This window comes from Lissotriton helveticus, chromosome 2_1 (assembly GCF_964261635.1).
Source record: "Lissotriton helveticus chromosome 2_1, aLisHel1.1, whole genome shotgun sequence".
Classification (NCBI taxonomy): domain Eukaryota; kingdom Metazoa; phylum Chordata; class Amphibia; order Caudata; family Salamandridae; genus Lissotriton; species Lissotriton helveticus.
The window spans coordinates 1,195,258,875-1,195,285,775 of record NC_136059.1 but is presented as its reverse complement, the minus strand read 5'-3'; the positions used below and the strand labels follow the sequence as shown (position 1 = coordinate 1,195,285,775).

The following is a 26,901-nucleotide window of genomic DNA, read 5'->3' as shown; positions in this document are numbered from 1 at the left end:
TGTTCTTTAAGACGGGTTTCAGTCCATAAAACTTTTTTATATGAGAAAGGTGCACCCAGCCTTTGCGACCTTCCAACTTCACGGCTGTACGGGTGGTGAGGAGGACCTGTCGGGGCTCTTTCCAGCGAGGCTCCAGCGGACTTGATCTGTCAAAATTCCTCACCAACACCATGGATCCTGGAACGATTTCATGCGGTGCCACCTCGGTATTGTCTGGAAATGCGGCGGCAACCTGTGAACGACATGAGTTGAGGGCAGACATCAAGGAAGCTAGGTAATCTGTCAGCATATTACTTGAAACATCGGTAATACTTCGGGGTCTAGGAGTACCCCACATGTTAGGGGGGCGGCCGAAAACGACCTCATACGGGGACAGACCTGATCTGGAATGTGCGACCATGCGCATATAAAATAAAGCGACTGGCAGAGCTACTAGCCAGTCCACACCTTTCTCTTTACACACTTTGGCAATTCGGATTTTCAGGGTCTGGTTATGTCTCTCTACGAGACCGGCTGCTTCAGGATGGCGTACACAATGGAACTTCCACTGGTACCCCAACAAAAGGGAAACATGTTTCATCAACTCAGATGAGAATGGCTGACCGTTGTCAGAATATACGACTCTAGGGAGTCCATAACGGGGGAAGAACTCACGAACCAACTGCTTGGCAGTGGTCGCGGCTGTGTAATCTGGGACTGGATATGCTTCTGTCCACCTGGACAAAGCGCATACAACTACAAGGACATACTTGAAACCTCGACATCGCTCCATCTGAATATAATCCATCTGGAGGACTTCAAAAGGGTGGTCAGGGGGCTGGAATCCACCTTGTTCCACCGGGACACTTTTACCTGGATTAAACTGACAACATATCATACAGGTACGGACTTTCTGCTTGGCTGCAGCTCGTAAATGTTTGTTGAACCAAATATTCTGGATACTGTCTAACATAGCTTTTTCTCCTAAATGTGCTGGACTATGTGCGGTATTAATAATGACTTGAACCATAGAGTCGGGGAGAAACCATGTGGCTCTACCCTTCGTTAACCATCCTTGATCTGTCTGGACCCCTCCTTGTTCGGACCATTTCTTGATTTCTTCGGGAGTAGCATGTAACTGGATATCTATGACATCTTGTGTAGGGTCCTTAACTGTCATACATGTGGTCGGATCTGGAGTATGTGTCTGATTAACTGGAATGTCTGGAGTCTGTGCTGTAAGCTTGGCTGTGCGATCTGCTAAATCGTTACCTTGAGAAATAATGTCAGTAACTTTCGTATGTGCTTTGCATTTCATGATAGCGATAGATGTCGGTAAGTGTATGGCATCTAACAGAGTTTGAATAAGGAGACCATGCTGAATCTTGGTTCCATGAGAAGTCATGAAACCTCTCTCCTGCCAGAGCACTCCGAAGTCGTGTACAACTCCAAATGCGTAGCGTGAATCTGTGTAAACATTAACTTTCAAGTTCTTGGCGTGTATGCAGGCTTGGGTCAGAGCAACTAGCTCTGCTGCTTGAGCGGACAGGGTGTCAATACGGTGTGTTTCAATAACTTCGGTGTCAGTAGTCACTGCATACGCGGCGACTAGTTCTCCTGTACTTGTTCTCATACATGAACCATCCACATAAAGTGTCAGGTCGGGGTCTGGTAACGGAGTGTCTGTCAGATCTTGTCTTGGCTTTGTCGTAATGTTAACTATTTCCACACAGTCATGTGTGGCAGAATTCGAAGTAACTGATGGTAACAATGTAGCAGGATTTAAAATGTTGCAGCGTCTGATTTCTATGTGTGGCTGGAACAGTGTCAATTCATAACCTGTTAAACGTGCAATTGTCAAGTGCTGAGTTTGTGTTCGGTTTAAAAGAACTTCCACGGAATGTGGAACTTGTACTGTCAAGGAGTGTCCTAAGACTATGGAATCACTTTGTCTGATAGCTAGTGCTGTGGCTGCAACAGATAATGCTGTACCTTCCCGTTCAGTTACGAAAAGTGTAAAAGACTTACTGTAGTTCGGTGTCGCTAGAACTGGAGCTTGGCATAAAGCTTTCTTTAACTCATTGAAACTAAGTGTATGTTCAGATGTCCAAGGGAGAACAGTCGATACGGCTGCCTCCTGTGTTGTTAACTGTATCAGTGGTTTGGCTAGAAATGCATACTGGGGAATCCATTGTCTGCAGTAAGAAGTAAGGCCAATAAAAGCACGTACCTCCTTCTGGGTCTTGGGCTGAGGAAGACTCGCTATTAACTGGATACGGTCTGGTGTCAACTGCCTACCCCTCTTGGACAGCAAGTGTCCTAAGTAGACCACTTGCTGGACACAGAATTGAAGCTTAGAAGGGGACACCTTGTGCCCCATCTCGGCTAGGAAATACAAGACTGTAAGGGATGCTTGCTCGCAAGCACGTTCAGAACGGGCTGTGATCAGTAGATCATCGACATACTGGAGCAGGGCAGTGTCAGTTGGCATGTGAATGTTGTCTAGTTGTCTTTTAAGTGCTTGACTGTAAATGCTAGGGCTTTCTGTGAAACCTTGAGGAGCGCGTGTGAACATATAGCTCCTTCCATTTAAACAAAATCCGAAAAGGAACTGGCTGTCTGGATGAATAGGGACACTGAAAAATGCGTTCTTGAGGTCTATGACAGTGAAGAACGTGGCTTCGGAATCAATGGCCGTTAATAGGGAAGAGATGTCTGGGACAACTGGGTACTGAGGAATAATACACTTATTAAGCTCTCGTAGGTCAATCACTAATCGATATACTGGGGGTGCATTTGGATCAGTACGTTTCATGACTGGAATGATCGGAGAATTACATACATTGGAGTCAGTTTCTACAACCACTCCTTGAGCAATAAGCTCGTCAATAATTTTGGATAAGGCTGCTACAGCCTCAGGTGGCAATCTGTACTGTCTGATTCGTGGTAACACTACACCTGGCTTGAGAGTCACACGATAGGGTGTGATTTGCATGTAACCTACATCAGTTGGACCTTGCGCCCATAAGTGCTGTGGAACATTAGACAGTCTTGAATCAAAATCTCGTAATACATAGTGACCCTTAAAGTCACGTAGGAACAATCGTATTCCCTCTGGGGAACAGCATATAACTGCACCTAACTCTTTCAGTGTCTTAATGCCTAGTAGGTTTTCTGGACATGACTTAGTGAGTAACAGATCAGTAGTGCGGGACAATGGACCTACTTCTAGAGTAACTGGCTTTGAAATCTCATTTACGATAGGTTTTCCTGAAAATCCAAGGGAAACATTTCTTGAGCCTGAGAGCGGAGCCCCTGGAACTTCGGCGTGACTAATTGTGGTCCTACTTGCCCCTGTATCAATCAAAAACTTTCTGTCTTTCCCTAATACTTGACTATGAACATAGGGACCTTCTTGATCTACAGGTATCTCGATGAGAGGCAAGCCTACCTCCCTCTCTAGGCTGTTTCATGAATACTGCTGGTACTCAGGATACTCAGACTGTGCATACTGGTACATCTGCTGTGTGACATGCTGTGTTGCAGCAATAGGCTGCGGTGTTGTAACTGTCTGTTGTGCATTCTGTGGCTGAGGAATCTGTGAAACTTGTTCTTGTCTAGGCGGACGTGGTCTTTCTTTAGTCTTACCAGTAGCTATGTTGTGTTTCAGAACTGCACACTCATTTATAAAATGACCTGGCTGTTTACAATAATTGCAGTTCCCTTTAACGGGAGCTGCAAGATGACTGGCTTGATTTGGACCCTTCTTCTGACTGTCTTGAGGAACAGATTGTGCAACTAGTACTTTCATTTTCGTGTCTTTCATACGTTTTCTCTCGTGTTCTTGCTCTTCTCTGATTCTATTCTGGTGGTATTGGAGCATCTGCAACATCTGGGACGGGGTATTAGCTTGCCAGGTACTTTCGACTTTCAAAACTCGATTTTTAATTTGTGGACTTGAATTCTCGACTAATTTAGTAACAAAAAGGTGAGGGTATGACTCACTACTTGTCTTGAGGCCACTGTTGATGCTAAAACATTTCTCAAATCTAGAATAAAAATCACTAATATCCTCATCTTGCTTCTGTTTACAGGCTGAGATTGCATCCCAGTCTTCTTTTCTAGTTGTCAATAATCTGGGTAAAACTTGTATTAATAATTCAGGTAATTCTTTACATTTATCCCCGAGACCGGTACCTGGTACTCGTGCCTTATCTTCAGCTTCTAGAACTGCCCAATCGATCTTTTTCTCTCCCACCTCCCATTCTTTTTCCTTGAGCTTTTCATACACCCCTGCGGGCAACAGAACCTTTAACATTTTAATTATATCTGGATACGTGTATTCTCCCATACGGAGCATGTCTTTTAATTCTCTATGGAACCCTGCTGGATCTTTATCATGACAGGGAATTAATTTCTTCATCTCCAGAAGTTCCATCTTTGTGATCGGAGTGTATACAAACACTCGCTGCATTTCGCCACCCGTTCCTCTAACTGAGTGGACTTCTCGTAACGGATTCTGTCTGTCTATGTAAAATGGTTTACTTTCTGGGGGTGAGACATGAACAAAATGCGGGTTCAGAAACGTTCTATATTTGTGGCGCTGTTCTAGAATGACACTAATTAAATCGGTACCTAGACCTCTCCATCTATACTGGAGTAACTCGTTCAGGATATCATGTAACGGACCTGGATCAGAATGTTGACCCTCATACAGAGTAATGAGGTGCTGAATCATATACATACCCACCAGTCGTTGCTCGGCTGGGGGCATTTTCAGAAACATTTGTGCCACTATTTCGTCTGGAAAAGTGGTAGAATCAGTAATCCATCGGACTGCTGATCGGGCTAGTTCTTGTTCATGCATAGTACTTAACTCACTGTAACCGATTCGTGATTTCAGAATGTGATCGGTAGCTTGAAATACTTGTTCTAGAGAACCTTGGTCTGGTACTGGATGATGGAACGTAGACTTGGGTTCTAGACGTAAATGGCGATCTGGAAATCTAGGTTGTCCTACATACGCTATTCTGGCGGAATTCTCGTCGTCTAACTCTTCAGTATCAGAGTTACTTTCTTTCTCGCTTACTTGTGCTGCTTTACGCTGTTCGTGTAACTTTATTATTTCTTTACGGATTTTCTTGTACATACTCTCCATAGCACCGACGGTCTTGTGCTTACCCTCGGCTATATTATCACTCCACCTTGTCAGGATTTTCATTTCGGCCGGATCTTTAGACGGGTAATCTTGTTCTCTTATTAGACAGTTAATCAGAAACTTTAATATCATGAGCTGGATCTCGGCTTTCCTTTGAGACATGGCCTCGCTAATGCTTTCTGGATCATCCCCTGTACGGATGAAACGATATATTCTGTCTAGATCTTCTTTCATATTCGGTAAGGTGACTAGATACTCGGCCACCTTTCTTACGCGGAATGAATATAAAACCATATTATCCTCGCCTGGGACTGGATCATAGCCGCATTCGGCAAGGGATTTTCTTATTTCTGCTACAGTCTGATGTCTGGGCGTACGCTGTGACGCTTGTGCATGTAATTCGGCTGTCGTTAAACGCTTATGTGGCGGCGGGGTTCGAGGAGGACCTCCTCCTGCGGCCCCTAGACTAGAATCATCAACTGATGCTTTTCGTCCTGGCAGGGTGGGAAATTGGAATGCGGGCTGGACTTGTATGGCGGGCTGGACCGGGGGGACCGTAGCAGGTGCTGCAAAGGGTGCCCCGGTGTCTGGAGGAACGGGAAGTGCCTGATTTACAGGGACTGGTGGAGCGGGAACAGGATTTGCATATTCTGGGACTGTGTCGTCCAAATAGGACGAGATGAAAATATCAGCTGCGGTTGGTTTGTGACGTAACTTGATCGGAACTAGTGGTGGCGGAAAATTACTGGATGCCTCCGGGGTCGCTTTTGGCAAGCCCTCGGCAAGAAGAGGATACATACCCTTAATGAGGGCATTCCTCTGTCTGTCTGACTGTTCGGCTTTGACTTGTTCACCTATCTCGATTAGTTCTTTTTCTTGTGCTCGTTCTAAGGATTCTCTACTTAATTCTGACTTTCTGATTTCCTTTTCAGTTCTTTTATGAGCTTCTTTGCGCCATAACTCGATGGCATCTTTCTGTGACTGTCTGGCTTTCTTTTTCCATAATGCCTCTTCTACTCGCATGATGCACTCGGCATCCCATGTACCCGATACGGGCCATCTATACTTTTCTTCTAACTGTTTGGTATACTCTACCCATAAATCTAGATACAGTATGGCGCTTATGCCATGCTTCTGATACATAAAATGACCTGGACTGTCCCTAGGCGGAACTGGAACTGCTGCTTCCAGCAGACCCTTTCTGGTTTTTAACTGACGTAATTTCGAAAAGAGCGGCATGACTGAACTATAATCTAGACACAATACAATACACAATAAACACGATACTTATTCCCCATTCATACCACGACATTAAAATACATGAAGAACATTTAAAAATAACAGTTCGAACAGAATACTACCTGGAATACGGAACACAGAATACATGAATTTTCTCGAGAACAGAACTGACTAGAACAGGAACTAGATGCACTGCTGAAACAGTACGAAACTTACCGGTCTCATAAAGAGACACGTCAGGACCCGCATCCACCGAAGTGGACACTTCGTTTGTGGGTCTGTGTACCACCAACCCACGGACCAGAGTCAATTAGATTGACCCTGTCTAGATACCACCCCAGTAACGGTACTCACCGGGCAGCAAGAACGGAAGGCCTCGGACTGGACTGGACTGCTTGGACGCCGGACGGGCGAACTTCGGACTTCAGTTACGGGTGGACCTCCGGATACCTCGGACCTTGGACTCTCGGCTTGGGCTCTGGTCGGGACTCGCCGCGTTCCTCCACCGTCTCGTTTGGATGCTGGACCGCCTCCTCCATCTCCTCCGTGGGCCTGAGGGATACTTGAAGCAGAAATATCTGCCGGTGCACAGAAGAGTTCCGTCACGACTGCAGAGGGTCAGGGGGTCGGCGTGGCTTCACCGACGCGTGGGGAAAGGGCAAGTCCCTATTCGGGCGCCATTATGTGGTAAATAAATAAATAATACCCTATTTTTGAATGTATAAATGAATAACAGATAGCTCAATAAATAAGAGTCAAAATTCGAGGTAGTAGGAGTTTCGCAGGTTTATTACAGCATAAAGGACAGGAACAGGACAACCTGCATAGGAATAGGATGGCAGGGCCCAGCAGCTGCTGGGGCTGGATCTGGGATGAGCGCGCTAGCATTTAATAACAATACACAAGTATATATAGTAAAACAGTTGCATTACAGTACATATGATAGGCGGAGCAGTGGGTGGAGCAAAGGGTGTGACGCGTAGCAGTCGCGAAAGAAAGGGTGAAAGTGGGTGTAACAGGGCGTATACATAGACATGTGATGCAAACGTAACAGAATATGTCATGAATGGGGCGGAAACATGGAGGGGGCTACCTAAGGAGCCGGGACCTCTAACCTGGTGGTGCGCGCAAGCTGGCAATGACGTATCACTAGGAGAAACTGGGGGCTATGAACTCTGTGCTAGGAGCAGAGACTGAAGTCTGGAGAGTCAGGGCGACATGTACCTAAACAGTATCTAGTATCTGATGTTTAGAGAACATGTTGATATAAACTAGAAGTCAGGAGGGGAAAGGCTAACAGACACTTAAGACTGGACCATGCATTATTCTACATGTAGTGCGTGATGAAGAATATTAAATGACCATTAAATACAGTATTTCTCTTACATGGAGCCGTGAAGGCTAGACAATGACGGAAACTATTGATGCGGTTCAGTAGCCTAGGAATGCAGAGAAGGAGGACTGAACTGATAACTGGAACTATAACATACTTTTGGCAGACTCAGAGGCAGAGCCAGGCTGAACCGGGCACTGTGAGGCAGGAAGTAAGTGAAGGGTCGAGGATACAGGTGGGGGCTGTATCGCTCCTCAGCGAGGGCTCAGGAGACAGGAGCTGAATCTGGTGTCCAGGCCCTTTTGAGGCCTAGAAACGGGGACTTTATAATGAAATAACGTGCACACTGGGAAACGTGGCAACGTAGCTTTACATAGGCCTGATATTCGTAGTATTCACGAGGACTGGAAACTGACATACTAGAGGTGGACACAACTATAATTGCGTTTTTAATCGAACATAGGGAATACATATGCATATTTAATCATGCACACATAACATATGATGGAGGAGGCGTAGGGACACAGAACATGGCAGAATTTACTTTTCCACAGAGTAGGAGTTCAGACATAATCCTATTGAGATTGTTGCTTTCCGTTGTGCGTGGGGTAAACGTATGAGATTGTTCATCCATTGTGGTATCCGGGGCGGATGTTGTTGGAGTAAAAGAGTGAGCTACGCATGAGTGGGGTAGTGCCGTCACCTGGGTGGGCCCAAGTAGAGTGGTGGATGATGTTATATGGATGGGTGGAGGGCAAATTAGTACGGGTATCATAGGTGATAGGGAGGATCGTTGTTGGTGATTGGCAGAAGTGGGTGGAGCTGGGAGCGGAGAGAGGTTAGGAGGAGGAACGCGTTCGGGATCGGTGTGGGGGGAAGCAGATGTGTGTGCCAGCATTCGATCTTTGTAGTGAGGTCGGAGTGTGTAGGTGGATGAGGCGTAAGGGGTTGGGTGGGAGGTGAGGGTTGAGCTGTGGGTTGGTAGATAACGATGGGGTGGGGTGTGTCTGGGGAGAGGGTAGTGTGGGAGGTAGGGGTGGGTTGGTGCGATGCCTGGGGAGGGTGGGGAAGAGGTGGGCGGAGGGTGGGTGATGGGGATTTTGAGGGGGCGATATATGTGATGGTAGAAGGGGTGGATTGGGTAGGGGGGAGTGTTGGGTAGAGGTAGGGGGATTGCATATATGATCTTTAATGATGGGGAAGATCTTCTCTAATAAATTTAGATTGTGATTCGTAGATTGCATGAGGATAGTGCCATTATTGTAGATAGAAATTGTAGCTGTAGCTTGGAAGAACTGTGATGGTGCAATAGTGATTGCTAGCCCATGTGGGGATTTTCTGGTGGAGGAGATCAAAAGTAGTGTTAGGAATGCTTTACGCCATCGGGCTCTGCGTTTGGTGTAGAAAATGATGTCAGTTGTAATGTACCCGTTGTGTTGAGAGAAGTAGGGATCAGCGAAGAGGGTTTCAGGGTGTAGTTTTAGGAAGTTATGCTTGAAGCGTTTAGAGGCATTTTGTGAGAGGTGTGGAGGGTAGATGATATTGAAAGTATGTGTTCCTAAGGGTTCCATGTTACTTGTGGAGCAAAGGTCGCAGTGTGGGTGCCAAGGGTCGTTGTGGGATAGGTTGTGTGGGTCAGGAACTTAGATGGGATGAAAGTGAACAAATCGAAGCTAGTGATTGAATAACTTAACAATTGTGTGCGGAAAATTCCTTCTTCACAAAAAATGATGCTGTATCACCACACTTTTGCCTGAGGAAAGAGCTGATGATAGTGTGAAATTGTTAATGCGTTCAGATCATAATTAATTCCTATTAAGTGAATATAACTTATTCCTAGACCTATGGGAGTAGATGTTGCCATCTGAAAGATGAGGTTGAAGGGTACTATAATCAATTACTTAAGCACCTTCACGGTTGGTGGATTTGCCCATTAGTTTAGGATGGATAAAGGATTTGTTTCATGGCGCCATTGGATACTGTGAAAGCCAACTTTATGCCATCTAGGTTGTGTTGTTTGTGTGTTGCAAGTTCTCTCTAATGTCTTCCACTCAATGTTAATATGTGATGCATTATGGTAGGACAATCAGTGTTTTGTAAAAATCTAAAACAGTGGTTATTCAGATCTGGCTTATTCTGAGACTTCTTAGCTCTGCTGTGCTCTTGATCTTGAGGAGTTAGACCTTTAGTGCTGGAACTCTTCATTTGAAGTAACCATTCACTATATATATTGTGTTATTATTATTATTATTATTATTGTGGTGGGAATTTTTGGGCTTTTTTGTCTAATGCATTCTGTTGCTTGTTAATTTGTGGCACATCATGGTGACGATTACATGTGTGAAGTGGTCGGTCTAATGTGTTCTGTTCGCTGTTTTGGGTTATGTTGTACTTTACTTATTAGTGACATCCGTACAACTTGCATTTGTTGGCTTGGCCTGGTTATTAAAGGTGCTCCTACCAATGTGTTCTGCTGGTGCATGTGTAGTGCTTTTTAGTGCTGGGTACTGTTGGGGACAATCTGGCAGCCATCTCAAAAACATATGTGTACAGTACTGGTTGTGTTTGTAGTTTGTATTGTTGCAACTTTATTTTTCCGTAAAAGAACGCAAAGCAGTAAAAAATGGTAAGACATAGAATCATGGAAAATACATCCTTTAGTTTTGTTAAAGAACCAATAAAGTACCAGGGAGCATGACCTGCCATGAGACAAAGCACTGTTTGAGAAGCATGTATCTCTATATCTAAATACAGTATTATGTGGTTTATTTTTAAGGCAAGCTTTTGAAAAAAAACTGTGTTCATATTTTACTTCCTTGCAGTGTTTCAACAGAAGACCACCACCAGATTGCAAGCAGATGACAAAGATGTGTACTCACTTCGACAACCAGGTACTGTAGAATATGCTAAATGTAATACGAATAACCATACATGTTTGTATTCATTAATTGATATATAAATGCATACCATTTTCAAGAACTTAAGATGTTTGCCACGATGCTCAGAACATCTATTTTGGCTGGCAAATATCAGTCGTAGCTGTAAATGTATGTAATGTGGCAGCAGATATATGTTGGTGGTGATATATTTTTGATAGAGTTTTATATAGCGTGAACTAGACACAAGATGGGTATTAGAGCGCTTTACATGAGCACCAGTTTCGTTACAGAAGGACACATTAATTTTTGTTAGGCACGGGGAGATAAAGTGATTTGCCCAGAATCACAGGATGTTAAGCGTCGTTGCCGAAACTCAAACCCGGTTCCCCAGCTTCGAGGTCGATCGCCCTAGCTGTAAGGCTACATCCTCTCCCCAATATATATATATCCTAATGCATTTCGGCCTTAACTTCGGCCTTTTTCAAAGAAGGAAGAGCATTTGATACACCTTGCAGTCTGTGCTCACAGGAACCAAAATAATTGCCATTCTTTGTTTCGATGTAATTTACCCTTAAATGGGATTCCACGATGACTTACGATCCGAGGCATTATGGAACTCTTAGTCTAATGTTATTACCCTCCAGTGGGTGGTGTTTGGTCCGCGATCCCCTGCATCCTATTTCCGAGTCAGCTGGGGGCTTATATATATATATATATATATCTATATATATATATATATATTTATATATATATATATATATATATATATATATATATATATATATATATATATATGCAAAAAAGAAGGAGAGAACTCTGGGTAGGTCTCAGTTTAGGTGGAAAGCAGCTCCTGTTAGAGCACTCTCAACACCAGCGACACTCTAGATCTGCTCACCTCAAATGTCTGTTTTTCTATCAAAGTTTTTAAGCATAGGATTAGACAGTGCTATCCATGCCGAGATAGAAAATGACAAAGTCTTTCGCCATTTAAACAGCAAAGTCTTTAAGCATAGGACTAGTACAGTGCAGTCCTTGCCGAGCTGTCAAATAACAAAAGCCATTTATCACTCCAGGCACAATATTACGGCTTTGAATTAGTAAAATACCAACTCAAGCCAACCTGAAATGATTAAAAGCAACCCCTGACACAGTGTTTCGCTCTAATTAGAGCTCTTCAGAGAGGTATAGCTTTGTCCAGACACAAGGTAGCACCCAGTATTAAGTCAAAACAAAACCCTTTCAGGCATAGAGTGACGCATAAATTATGCAAAAAAGAAGGAGAGAACTCTGGGTAGGTCTCAGTTTAGGTGGAAAGCAGCTCCTGTTAGAGCACTCTCAACACCAGCGACACTCTAGATCTGCTCACCTCAAATGTCTGTTTTTCTATCAAAGTTTTTAAGCATAGGATTAGACAGTGCTATCCATGCCGAGATAGAAAATGACAAAGTCTTTCGCCATTTAAACAGCAAAGTCTTTAAGCATAGGACTAGTACAGTGCAGTCCTTGCCGAGCTGTCAAATAACAAAAGCCATTTATCACTCCAGGCACAATATTACAGCTTTGAATTAGTAAAATACCAACTCAAGCCAACCTGAAATGATTAAAAGCAACCCCTGACACAGTGTTTCGCTCTAATTAGAGCTCTTCAGAGAGGTATAGCTTTGTCCAGACACAAGGTAGCACCCAGTATTAAGTCAAAACAAAACCCTTTCAGGCATAGAGTGACGCATAAATTATGCAAAAAAGAAGGAGAGAACTCTGGGTAGGTCTCAGTTTAGGTGGAAAGCAGCTCCTGTTAGAGCACTCTCAACACCAGCGACACTCTAGATCTGCTCACCTCAAATGTCTGTTTTTCTATCAAAGTTTTTAAGCATAGGATTAGACAGTGCTATCCATGCCGAGATAGAAAATGACTAAGTCTTTCGCCATTTAAACAGCAAAGTCTTTAAGCATAGGACTAGTACAGTGCAGTCCTTGCCGAGCTGTCAAATAACAAAAGCCATTTATCACTCCAGGCACAATATTACAGCTTTGAATTAGTAAAATACCAACTCAAGCCAACCTGAAATGATTAAAAGCAACCCCTGACACAGTGTTTCGCTCTAATTAGAGCTCTTCAGAGAGGTATAGCTTTGTCCAGACACAAGGTAGCACCCAGTATTAAGTCAAAACAAAACCCTTTCAGGCATAGAGTGACGCATAAATTATGCAAAAAAGAAGGAGAGAACTCTGGGTAGGTCTCAGTTTAGGTGGAAAGCAGCTCCTGTTAGAGCACTCTCAACACCAGCGACACTCTAGATCTGCTCACCTCAAATGTCTGTTTTTCTATCAAAGTTTTTAAGCATAGGATTAGACAGTGCTATCCATGCCGAGATAGAAAATGACAAAGTCTTTCGCCATTTAAACAGCAAAGTCTTTAAGCATAGGACTAGTACAGTGCAGTCCTTGCCGAGCTGTCAAATAACAAAAGCCATTTATCACTCCAGGCACAATATTACAGCTTTGAATTAGTAAAATACCATCTCAAGCCAACCTGAAATGATTAAAAGCAACCCCTGACACAGTGTTTCGCTCTAATTAGAGCTCTTCAGAGAGGTATAGCTTTGTCCAGACACAAGGTAGCACCCAGTATTAAGTCAAAACAAAACCCTTTCAGGCATAGAGTGACGCATAAATTATGCAAAAAAGAAGGAGAGAACTCTGGGTAGGTCTCAGTTTAGGTGGAAAGCAGCTCCTGTTAGAGCACTCTCAACACCAGCGACACTCTAGATCTGCTCACCTCAAATGTCTGTTTTTCTATCAAAGTTTTTAAGCATAGGATTAGACAGTGCTATCCATGCCGAGATAGAAAATGACAAAGTCTTTCGCCATTTAAACAGCAAAGTCTTTAAGCATAGGACTAGTACAGTGCAGTCCTTGCCGAGCTGTCAAATAACAAAAGCCATTTATCACTCCAGGCACAATATTACAGCTTTAAATTAGTAAAATACCAACTCAAGCCAACCTGAAATGATTAAAAGCATCCCCTTACACAGTGTTTCGCTCTAATTAGAGCTCTTCAGAGAGGTATAGCTTTGTCCAGACACAAGGTAGCACCCAGTATTAAGTCAAAACAAAACCCTTTCAGGCATAGAGTGACGCATAAATTATGCAAAAAAGAAGGAGAGAACTCTGGGTAGGTCTCAGTTTAGGTGGAAAGCAGCTCCTGTTAGAGCACTCTCAACACCAGCGACACTCTAGATCTGCTCACCTCAAATGTCTGTATTTCTATCAAAGTTTTTAAGCATAGGATTAGACAGTGCTATCCATGCCGAGATAGAAAATGACAAAGTCTTTCGCCATTTAAACAGCAAAGTCTTTAAGCATAGGACTAGTACAGTGCAGTCCTTGCCGAGCTGTCAAATAACAAAAGCCATTTATCACTCCAGGCACAATATTACAGCTTTGAATTAGTAAAATACCTATCTATATATATATATATTTATATATATATATATATATATATATATATATATTCCATCGAAAATGACTACAATGACCAGCAGGCAGTGGCACTGTCTACGCCCACTGGGGCGGGTCATTATGATTTAAAAACATCGGAAGGTGATGCAACGTGTGTTCAAGCCCATGATTAAGCGCAGGTGTGCGCAAAACGCGTCGGGCCAGGCTAATGAACTGTTGAAGTAAGACCTGTCATCCTAGCTGCTGCTCCTGCAATAAAGTGCTGATACAGCACCCTCATTGCGTGTTTGGCTTCCTTTGAAGGGACACCCTTTTCGATGGAATTTGTACGGCCAGTCTAGCCGTGAAGGGAGCCTCGCCGTATTATCGGACCTCTGCAGACGCTGTATGCGGTGAAGCAGGTGAAAGGGCATGAGGGGCGCAGCAGAAGCACCACAAAGCAACTACGATTCACTGGACTATTTCACCACCCACTGGGTTTTTAATTTTAATTTTTGAACATTATCAGGACGGCAGACATCACTCACTGGAGAACAATAAACTACAATGACCAGCAGGCAGTGGCACTGTCTACGCCCACTGGGGCGGGTCATTATGATTTAAAAACATCGGAAGGTGATGCAACGTGTGTTCAAGCCCATGATTAAGCGCAGGTGTGCGCGAAACGCGTCGGGCCAGGCTAATGAACTGTTGAAGTAAGACCTGTCATCCTAGCTGCTGCTCCTGCAATAAAGCGCTGATACAGCACCCTCATTGCGTGTTTGGCTTCCTTTGAAGGGACACCCTTTTCGATGGAATTTGTACGGCCAGTCTAGCCGTGAAGGGAGCCCCGCCGTATTATCGGACCTCTGCAGACGCTGTATGCGGTGAAGCAGGTGAAAGGGCATGAGGGGCGCAGCAGAAGCACCACGAAGCAACTACGATTCACTGGACTATTTCACCACCCACTGGGGTTTTAATTTTAATTTTTGAACATTATTGCATACCAAAGGAAAGGCATTGGACCTGGTAGAAGAGAGAGAACCACGAATACAGATAAAATTAAATATACAGATCCAAACAAGATCTAATACGTAAGAACACCAACGGAGGAAGTGGTTCAGTCTACACCAGGCTAAAACAGTTGCGCATTATACCGAATTTCGTGGCGATACTGACATAAAATCAAAAGATCCCACCACAGTAAACAGTGAACCACTAATGAGCGGGGGGAAGGCTTAAGACGATACCTGAGGTGAACAGCATCAGACTACACCAGAGCCCCTCACCATAAAATACAAGAAGGATACCAGTCACATGAAACTGATGACCCCACTTAAATCTGTCCTGAGGAAGGTGTGACCACATCCACGGCAATAACACCGAAACGCGTCGACGCTTCGAGCAATAGAGAATCCAAGTAAAGCCTAGAAAGCACCAGCCATATGCCAACTAAATAACTCTGGTGTGATTACATGAAGTGTTTAAAGGCTATTGGATCTAATTAATTAGTAGAAACATTGTTTGATCTATCTGAGCATAGGGGGTTTTTGTCTGTTTTTTAATTTATGAATTGAACTACTGTGTAAGGTCATTACCATATTAGGGTTTCTTCCATGTATTGTACTTATTTAAATTTTTTATGTATTTTCATTTGAATGTATGAAATGTTTTTACTTTGTATGTTTTCAGAACATTTGTTTTTTCTGAAATTTTAACCCAGTATACTTTTGATTATATTTTAATAAAAGAGTGTTAACGCTGCATTTTAGTTTTTGGCCTGTTTCCGGAGGGTATTGCATGGATCAGGTGTGCTTAAAGTGATATTACCATATATTTTTGTCCATAAGTCACTCCAGGGATATCCCTTAGACTTGTAATACCATACTGATACAGACAGTCACAGTGCCACTCACATCACATATATTAGAAACAGTATCACTCATTAGTAGTACAAAAAGAATAATAATGTAATTTATGCAATAGCTTAGAATATATCTTTAACTCTCAGAAGTATTTACGAAACACTTACTGGATGATGTCATCAGTGATGTCATGAATGATGTCATTTGAGAGGCCATCAGTGATGTCAACAGTGATGTCACTGACCAATTCATGAGTGATGCAATATGTGATGTCATAAGCGGTGCATTGGAGGGCATAAGTTATAGTTAGCTAAAGCAACTATAACTGCTGAATTTCAATGGTTTTGCAATAGTGAAATCTGAGCCTAACTATAACGTCCCTGTAACCTTAGGCTTTTTCAATGAATTTTGAAGTTTTTTTAACTGCTATTTTCTAACTATAACGTCCCTGTAACATGTGTTATTTCTAGTGAATTTCAAAGGTTTTTTTTAATTGTATTTCCAAACTGTAACCTGTAAACTGTGAGAGTATATGTCTGAGTGGGTTAGTAAATGGGCACATGAGTTTCTGAGTGGGTCTCTGAGTATCTGTGTGGGCCTATGAGTGTGTGAGTGGATGCATCAGTACCTGTGTGGGTCTATGAGCGGGTGCATGAATGTCTGAGTGGGTCTGTGAGTGAGTGCATGAGTCTCTGTATGGGTCTTACTGGTTTGTGAGTGGGTGCATCAGTGTCAGAGTGGGTCTGTGATTGGGTGTGTCAGTGTTGGTCTGTGAGTGGGTGTGTGAGTGCCTGTGTGTGTCTGTTAGTAGTTCTATGTATTTTGGGCATTTGAATAATTGGGGTATTTATAAGAGAGAACTATGGACTCTGCTCTCACCAGCAGATGACATGAAGGAAACCAATTGTGACAGTCACTATAGATGAGATTGAGCTCCAATAAATCAAGGGTGGACTCACCTCCATTAAGGATTTCATATCACTTAGAATGTGGAATACAAGAGTAAACACACTTGCTTTACCTTTGTGAAGCCCAAGAAGTTAGGATCATTTGTGCTTTACTGAAGTGGAGTTTATAGTGGGGCACCCGCAATGTTTATATTTGTAAGTTGGTTCAGTTGAGATTTAATTTTTATGAAATGAGAATCAGGGCCAGAAAGGAACATCACCTGCCCTTATGCCAAAAAGAGTCAACAGTTTTGCATAAAATGTATACCCAGCTGGACTAGTTTCTACTAGTTAATTAGTAAGTGCTACCTCATTTGGTAAATGCTATGTGCGTATTGTACACTATATCTGAATAATGGATCATAAGAAAATGTCTACTGTGAGCCTCAGTGTGTTTTGACAATGTGATTGTTCCTAGTGTCTCTTCTTCCTGAAATCTGTGATTACATGAATACTCCTTCAGAGAATACAATGACACTACAAAGAGGTAAATATCTACTAAACATTGGTACTTTTTCCTAACTATATAAAGCAAGGAGGGCGTGGTCTCGCCAGTTGCAAAATGACCGCACTTTAAGTGGGCTCTACCGGCCGAGAACACAATCCGCTACAATTCTGGCGAAATAGAACATTTACCTGTAATTCAGCACAAGCGCTGAACAGCTGTGGAGGTCCGGACCCACATGAGCCGTTTCTAGCCGATCTAGACTGCTGCTGCGCCTGGACAGACTCCTGCGGCCTGTTCGACTGTCTGAGCCACCTGGGCCACCAGGCGTGAACCGAAAGCACTGCCAAAAGTACGTGGAGGCCGGGGGACAACAGCAGGCTTTGGGCAGCTGACTGGCCCTTCCCAGCTGGCCTGCCTGCGGCTCTTGCGTCTGCGCTGCCCATGCCCCCTTCCAAGTGGCGGACTGCTGGGAGGAGCCATGTCATGAAAAGAAGCGCGTAGGTGCGGGGTGTTGTGAGGCCCGAACTGTGCTGGGGTGTGGCCAGGGGACGCTGTGGCCGCGGTCTGAGGGCCCTGCACAGGAACCATCCCTGCAAGGCCCCGGTGAGGCCCCGGCGGTGGCTGTGTGCAGCTGGGGGCTGCGGTCTGGACCTGCCCATGGCTGAAGGCGCTGAGACCTGTGCTATATTAAAGAGGAGGCGCAGGCACTGTTGGAGAGCCGGTGCCGAACCGAGGAAGGCATTGGAGGTACGCTGGATCCGGAGAGGTCAGGTGAGGAGGAGTTACCCAGCGAGGGGGGATAAAACAACATTATATGGACACCGACACAAGATTGCCCTTTCTCCCCTTCCCCCTCTCCTTCCCATTGGCTGCATTGCATGTTACATTGCCACCCTGGCCTGGTGCTGGAAATGGTGACCCTTTCTTCTGTCACTGGCCACCTGCCTCTAGAATACTCTGCCAAGATGGAAGCGTGAAGTGCCTGAGAGGCGGGGTGATGGAGATTGGGGGCAGCTGCATGAGACCTGGCAAAAAGTGTTCACTAGCACTCTGGCGTTCACTGGCAGCTTACAGGATCTCCACAATTGAGGACCAGCTGGACCACTTGCTGAGGGGTGGAAACCCCCATGGCTCCCTGAAACTTGCACTGCCCCGAGAGACTGTGTGACTCTGAATGGTGAGGCTGTGCTCCAGCCGCTGCTGACATCTCTGGAAACCACTCGCTGCGCGACGACCTACGCACTGGCTGACATCCCAACTCAAACATGGGGAAAACCAACTGCAAACAGCCGAAATTTTCATTTGAGGGCAGGCGGATGGGCTGTGCTAGCGAGCTGCAGACGCAGGTGGAGGAGCCACCAACACAGATCACAGAATCAAGCGATAATGAGGGAGGCATCCGCTCTATCTGACTAGACGTCATGACAAGTCTGAGGTTGATAGATGCTAAAATTGATACCCTCACTGCTCGCCTGGTAAAGGTGAACGAAAAGGTTGAGGAGCATGACAATAGAATCTCTCAACTGGAAGACGCGCTTGTCAGCGATCGTCAAAAGATGTTAACAATGGATAAAGTGCTAGAATTCATATGTGCTAAAACATGAGGACTTGGAATCGCGTTCCAGACAGAACGGCATTCGAATTACCGGTATCCCGGAGTCGGCGCGTATAAATCCACAGAGCATGTCCTGCAGCGCTGGAGACCTCTCTGCATCATGAGGAGACTGACAATTTGAGCGGAGCCCTGCCGGGTGAGCACACAGCCCTTTATCAGGAGTCCCTGGACGTGGGCGGAACGTATAAATCCAAAGAACAGGTCCCGCAGCATGGGACGCGCGCGAGTTGTGTCCGGGCTCGGCCCAGGCGAAGACCAGGCCAAGACGGACCCATCTTAGCCCGTCATAGGCCAGTAGAGGCTGGGCTGGGCCACGTCTCTTTGCTGCATTCTGCACTAAGGTAGGCTGAAGACTCTCACCAAGTGGACTCTCTTCATTTATTTCTATTTTTCACAAGAAATCTGTGATCTTAGTGAGCCTGTAACTTTGTATAGTTTTGCAGTCTTTCTATTTTCAATCTCCTATTGAACATTGAGCCCATCCTGCAGTGTAGTATCTAGATGGGGAAAAGGAAAACTTTGAGTGGCCCTAAAAAGTCCCCAAAGGAAAGGGGGTGTCAGTCCCTTCTAAATTACCTTACTGGGGCAATGGGGGCGATAGAGCAACAGATTACTTCAGTGGAGGAGGCCATTAACACAGAAAGATCTGGCGTTGTTTTAGGTCCTTCAACAGGTAATGAGGAATATGGAACTCCCGTCCATACAACGGCCAGTATTAAATCTCCGAAGAGTGGCGCAATTATTAATGGTAGCGACCTGAATCTCTCAGATCACATTTCTGTTAGTGACTTAGATAGCGATTCTCAGCTCCCAACCAAACGTTTAAGAAACACTATTAATACCCTCCCCAGGTGCCCAGAGGCTGTTGTAACTGAGAACAGACCGACCCCATGTATAACGTGGAGGAAAACGGCAATTAAGGACAAGCCTCCGTCTGCCCAAAGCAAGGACGTAAGGGTAATGCGATTAATGGCCCTAGATCTTAGCCCCAAAGTGAACTGGCGCTACTAAATAGCATGTTTGATTCACTAGCTCTCTTTCTGAGAGAATTTTTAGCTAATTTATCTAGCAGAGTGGGCGCTAGTGAAGAGCTTTTAACTAAATTCCCCAATTTTCGACATCCTTCTAATCTTGAAGTGTATAATGCAGCGCATTGCAGGGGAAATCGTTCTGATGGTAGTGCCAATAATCTGTCACAGAGTGGGGCGACTACTTCTAGTAACCAACCCACAGTATTGGGGCGAATTGGGGGGAGGGATTGTATAAATCCATTCATTATTCCATCCTTACCTCCTGTGATTCATGTAGGTGGTTTCCCCAAAATGATGCAAACTAACATAGTTAAGGACCCCTCCCCCCCCGGCCAAGAATTAACTGCCCTAAGCTAGGCCACCAATCCTTAAGTCATCAAGGGACCTGTAATTCTTCTATTCCCTCTACACTGGCCCCCATCGATAATCATGTAAGCGGCCCGCCCACGATAGTCTTAGATCTACCCCCTGAGGTGACCCCGTACACGGTCATTTTAGCCAATGTTACTGTTTTTAGGCTGGGGTAGAAGAATCCTGGGAGTCACTCAGGAACAAATCACTATCTTGGTTGGGCTCTAAAATTGGGTCTTTAGATAGTCTTTTTTCAAATTTCAAAATGGATAGACGTGTCAGCTGGTTAGGGAAAGGCCAGAAGTCTTTACCAGGGGACTGCGTGATTCTGACCTTCAAATCCCCGCAACTGTTACATCACATTCTTGCCAGGGCAGGTACCCATTTTATTTCAAATCACGAGATCAATGTGATTCCCCTAGGGTTTTTCTACCAATTACCCCGCCTTAATTGTTCAAACCCTCATAATGGGGTACATCCATTGAATCCCTCTTCCATGGACAATGTCCCAGTCCATAACCGCTTTGACCTCTTCTCTTACCTAGATCAGGTGGATTGACGCTCGATCTCCCCCCTAAGTGAGGATATGTTAAGTGGGAGTGCCTTTATAAATGTAGACACTCCTGCACTAGGTGTTAGGGAGAAGGGCCTTGTTAAAGCCTCTGTTTGTGATCCATTAGCTCAAGATTCTAACTCAATGGGTTACCAGGGGTATAGCAACTTGTTGCCAATAGAGACTGTACGACCAGAGGTTAGGAGCGACATTTTGACTTCAGTTGCCTCCCCTGTACAGATTCTAGATGATAGCTTAAAATAACTCTCCTGCGGTCTCTATTGTTTCTCCCCCTGGAAATATTAACCAGGTTGCAAATGGAACTAAGAAGGATATCCCTTGTCATTTTATGTTTTGGAACATTGCAGGCCTAAACGCAAAGATAGTGAACCCATTGTGGTCAGAGTTTGTTACAGGTTTTGATGTATTTTGTCTACAAGAGACCTGGTTGATAGACCCCATCCACATTAATGGCTTCAAAACATTTAATACGCCTGTGGTAGCATCAACCCATTGGAGAGCTATGCGGGGTTGTGTATCTATGTTTCAAATCGCTTAATTTTTGGGATTACTGCAACTCTGATGGTCAATCGCTATTCCCAAATACTGGTGGCTGATGTGGATAAAACTACTGGCATCGTATTTATTAATTAATTTTTACAACAACGCGCCACGTGAAGACCTATTGAGCATAATAACCTCTCACATCAATAGGTTACAGTAAGCTACCTCAAAGGACTTGTTCATCATTTGGGGGGGAGATTTTAACATCACCTTATGTCAACAGGAGGATAACGGGGTTTATGGTTTTGAGTATGATAAAGACCCTAGTTTTCCCCATTTTAACCACTCTTCCCAGGGTGATTTGTCAAACGAAATAATGTTTACTGAGGCCTTGGGATTTGCAAATAACTTATGTAGCACGCCGATTCCATTTAGTTCAACTTTTAATGGTCGAAGGATGTTTTCCACAATTGATTTTATTTTAATCTCAGCAAAACACGCCTCCAGATTAGTGGATTTTCACACTCACAACATCTCTCTTAGCGATCATTTTGCCCAGAGCCTAAGTGTCAAGGTTGACCACAAGTTGGTCAGCGGGAAGGCTTCTATCACACTCACCATTGCGGATACCACCCTGGTCAGACAAAATGGCTATCCCTTGCACTGGAAAAAACTTGACCCAGATATATTTACGTGCAAGGTTAACACAAACTGCAGCGATGCCATAAATAAGTGTTTAGGTGTTGGCAACCCCCAGAATGTACTTGTGGAGGGTTTCTTGGAAATTGCAAAGTTTGTTTGCAACGCCCTCTACATAAAATCAAATAACAAACTCCCACAAAAAGGGGTTGGTTTGACTCCTGTTGCTCGAAAGCTCACACCATTCTCAAACTTGCACTCCACAGAGCCGTCAAAACCAACAAGAAATAATAAAAGCCAGAAGGGAGTATCGCCACACACTTGAATTAAAGAAAAAACCCTTAAAGGATAAAGCTTGGAAATCCTTGCGCGAAGCGTCAGAACTGAGAGACTCTACAGCTTCTTGGAACGCTGTTAATGCCCCCCTTTTTAGTAGGCGCAGCGAGGGCTACTATTGAGATTGCAATAACAAAGGGCGAATGGGTTGAGCAATTTTCCAAGCTTTATAATAAACCTGGCCTAAAATCATTTAATAGCGGACTGGTAGAAGACAGGGTAGAACCCCAGTCTCAATCCTCCAATCCCATCTCCAATTTGAACTAAGCGAAATAATGGAGGCGATCACTATGAGTAAGGGGGGTAAGGCTCCTGGGCCAGATGGTATACCCGTGGACCTTTTTAAACATAATATTGAGTACTGGGAACCCATTTTAACTCAGGTAATTAATGCATGCAGCTCGTCTGGTTTTCTCTCAACCTGGAGCGAATCAATCTTGGTCACCATTTTGAAAAAAGGTGACAGGCACAACCCTGCGTGTTACATGCCAATTTTGTTATTGGACCCAACAGTCAAAGTAATGGGGAGAGTTATTTTAGTCCGACTACAGGACTGGGCAGATGACCACTTAATAATTAGTGATATTCAATGTGGCTTCCGCAAGGGTCTCGGAACCCTAGTTCAATGTTTAAATTTGGAAATAATAATTGGCAAATACACCTAGGCCAAAAGGGGTAACCTTTATTTGGCTTTCGTGGACTTAACTGCGGCCTTCGACTGCGTTATCCACGATAAACTTTGGGCTATCTTGGAGAGCATTGGAGTGGATATCTCTCTTAACTCCTTTTTCAGACAATTTTACATTAGGGCCAGGGCCAGGATTCGCTGTGGGGCAGGGGGTGAGTGCACTGATTCTTTTACCATTGGAAGAGGAGTGAGACAAGGTTGTGTTCTGGCACCTTTCCTATTTACCTTGTAAATCAACAATTTAGGAAAGGTTTTGACAGACGAGTGCCAGGACCTACTACTGGTAGGGAAGCGCTCACTCCCTGTACCCGTGTATGTAGACAATGCAGTTCTCATGGCACGCACCCCGAACAGCCTTCAGAAAGTGATTTCCAGCTTTGCCAATTTTATGTCTAAGTTGGGCCTCCCAGTTTATACCTTCAAAACCTTTATATTAAAATGCGGCCCAGGGAGCTGGAATAGCTGTACATTCTTTCTAGAGTAGAACCGTCTAGAATGTTCTAACACCTTCTCCTATCTGGGGGTTTTATTCGATTGTACTGGCTTATGGTCCCAGGCTGTTAAGTTAAGGAAATTATTATTCTCAAAGGCCCTCAAAGCTCTGATCAATTTCAGTAGGAAATTGGGTAAGCGCCCTCCACTTGAACTACTTTATATTTATAAAGCCAAATGTGTTGCTATTGCAACCTACGGGGCGGGCATTTGGGGTCATGCAGACGTGACTGCTCTCCAGACGGCTGAAAATAGATTCCTCTGATTTTTGGCAGCTGTTCCGGAGAGTGTTTCTACTTTTAACGGTCACATGGAACTTGGTCTACCACATATAGCAGATGTTATTTGTATCCAACCAATTCTTCTCTGGTTCCGTATTTGGGCTACAGAGAAGACTACTTTAAACCGCCAAATAATTAGCAATTGCTGTGGGTTAGTTGGGGCCCTTCAATAGGTTGGCTGAAATATGTAAGAGATTTTTTGTATAAATTAGGCCATTGGGAATATTTTGATAACCCTACGGCAATGACCAATGTAAACAGGAAAGTTTTAAAAAATAGATGTCTCCACTTTGTTGAAAATATTAGATTTAATCAAGAGATTACTAAAATAACAGTGCTTGCCCACCAACATCCTCTGACTACCTCGAAGATGCAGCCCTATTTAAAACTGGTTACTTCCAATTTTGAAAGATTTTTGCCCATGCGCTTTAGGTTGGTCATGCAATCTCTTGGGGAAGAACTTGTAATCTTATCTGTCTCCACGTTTTTAAAGTCCTTTTTTCTTGTAGAGAGGCCATCTCTATGTGATCATTTGATTTTAACTGCATATCATAATTATGAGCCCTATACGCTGTTGTTTACTCAGTTTTCCCGGTTAATGTACTTCTTTTTAATATGATATTTTTAACTGATTTTTAATGTGCTTTTATGATTATTGTATAAATAGTCAAATAAAGCTTGATTTGATTATTTTGACAAGACCCTCTCCAGGGTTGCATAAAAAAATAATTCATGTGGCACAACAAGTTTATTGACCCACCTGAAGGAGTACCATTCCAACCACTTGGCTGGAGCCCAGAGGGAGCGCAGTGCACCATATGTATCAATGTCAGCTGCGACACCTATTGAACCAGGGGACCCAATACCTACTGAGGTCCAGCAAAATCTTATTAAGAAGTACCCGGGGGTTCCAAAGAATTGGGACATTTTGTTTGGACTGCAAAAAAGTACTCACTGTAGGAGAAGGCATTTCTAGAGGCAGAAAAACTTCATAAGTGTAAATTTTTTCACTTTTTTTGGTTGAATAACACTTGTGTCCCCAGTTTTGATTTTTTTGATTTCAAACATTTTTCAGTTGCCATTTTATATGTAAATAAAACAACAACAAATACAAAATGCAAAAAAAAAAAAAATCCTGAAAATCACAAACAAATCAAAGGATCTCGTTAGAACCACCTTTCTGGTTAAAAAAAAGATACATTCTACGGGGCATATTTACAATAACTGGCGCATCCCTGCAAATCAGCAGGGATGTGCCAGTTATTGTGCGCCACAGCTCCGCCATCATGGATGTTCCGCATTTACAATGCGGCGCACCATGGTGCAAAAACGGAACAGATGCGTGACGCATCTGTGCCATAAAAGTGATGCATTGCTGGAGTTGCATCGCAAGCGCGACGCAGCTCCAGCAATGCTCTGGGGGCCCTATCTAGTTAATGCTGGGTCAATCATTACGCCTGCTTCAGGCAGGCGCAGGGTTTTGACGCAGCATGGGCCTAAAAGTGACTGAGTGAAATCTTGTAGATTTCACCTAGCCACTTTTAGGAGGCGTTCCTGCGCCGGAATGCCCCCCCTGCACAGGAACGCCTACATGTGGCGCAGGGCTTTACAACGTGACGCATCTCCCAGATGCGTCACGTTGTAAGTACCCCCGCACCATGGAGCAGTGACTATATAAGAGACTGAGTGTTTGTATAAGTAGCTTTATGGGTGACTAACTGGCCGGGTTAGTAGCTGTATAGGTGAGTGACTGGCTGTGTCAGTAACTATATGGGTGAGTGATTGGGTTTGTTAGTGGTTAGATGGGAGAATGACTGGGTGTGGTTGTGATTGCATGGGTGACTGAGTGCGTGTATGAGTGGCTATATGAATTAGTGAGTGGGTGTGTTAGTAGCTGTATGGGTGAGTGATTATGTGTGTCAGTGGTAACATGGGAGAGTGACTGGGTGTGTTTGTGATTGTATGGGGAAGTGAGTGACTTTGTCAGTGACTGTATGAGAGACTCTGTGTGTTACTAGCTGTATGGGTGAGTGACTGTCAGTGTTAGTAGCTGTATTGGTGACTTAGTGGGTGTAAGTGTAACTGTTTGGGTAAGTGAATGGATGTGTTTGTAACGGTTTGGGTGAGTGATTATCTGTGTTTGTGGTTACATGGGAGAGTGACTGGGTGTGTTAGTGATTGTATGGGTGACTGAGTGGATGTATGAGTGACTGCAAAGGCTGAGTGACTGGGTGTGTGAGTATCTGTATGGGCGAGTCAGTGGTTGTGTGAGTGCCTGTACAGGTTAGTGAGTGACTGTGTCAATGCCTGTATAAGAGACTGTGGGTGTCACTAGTTGAATGGGTGAATGACTGGCTGTGCTAGTAGTTGTATAGGGGACTGAGTGGGTGTATAGTGACTGTTTGGGTGAGCTAGTGGATGTGTTTGTAGCTGTATGGGAGAGTGATTGGATGTGTCAGTGTTTACATGGGAGAGAGACTAGGTCTGCTAGTGAGTGTGTGGGTGACTGAGTGGATATATGAGTGACTGTATGAGTGAGTGAGTGAGTGACTGTAACATTGACTGTATGAGATACTGAGTGTGTGTATCACTCACTGTATGAGGGAGTGAATGACTGTGGTAGTAGCTGTGTAGATCACTTAGTGGGTGTATGAGTAATTGGGTGAGCAAATGGATAAGTTTATAACTTTGGGTGAGTGGTTAGGTATGTAGGAGGCTACATGGGAGAGTGACTAGATTTGTTAGTTATTGTATGGATGACTGAGTGGGTGTATGAGTGGTTATATAGGTGAGTGAATGTGTGTTAGCTGTATGAGCGAGTGAGTGGTGTGTGAGTATCTGTAAGTGAGTGCGTGTGGTAGAACCTGTATTGGAAAGTAAGTCAGTGTGTTACCGACTGTGTGGGTGAGTGACAGGGTATATAATACTGTGCACCACTTTTTTTAAATCAGAAATTGTCCTTAGATCTTTCGTTGAAGGAAGAAGAGGTAAACATATGGAAGTTAGAAACACAGTTTTTGTTTGAATTTAAGGTTGGTGTCATTGCATTCTGTCCATCCAGCTTCACTCTTTAAATGGACAGTGTAATGTCCAGATGTTCAATTAAGACCCTTGTGAAAGAT

At 44.1% G+C, this 26,901-nt stretch overlaps 1 protein-coding gene across 1 annotated transcript in view; it reads left to right on the top strand.

The window, feature by feature from the left end:
• The window catches only part of BANK1 (B cell scaffold protein with ankyrin repeats 1), a 2,434,538-nt gene that overhangs the window by 2,129,392 nt on the left and 278,245 nt on the right, over positions 1-26,901 (top strand). The window contains exon 11 of the mRNA XM_078676074.1: positions 10,532-10,600. Coding sequence (XP_078532200.1) covers positions 10,532-10,600 — 69 coding nt within the window. The remainder of the gene's footprint in view (positions 1-10,531; positions 10,601-26,901) is intronic.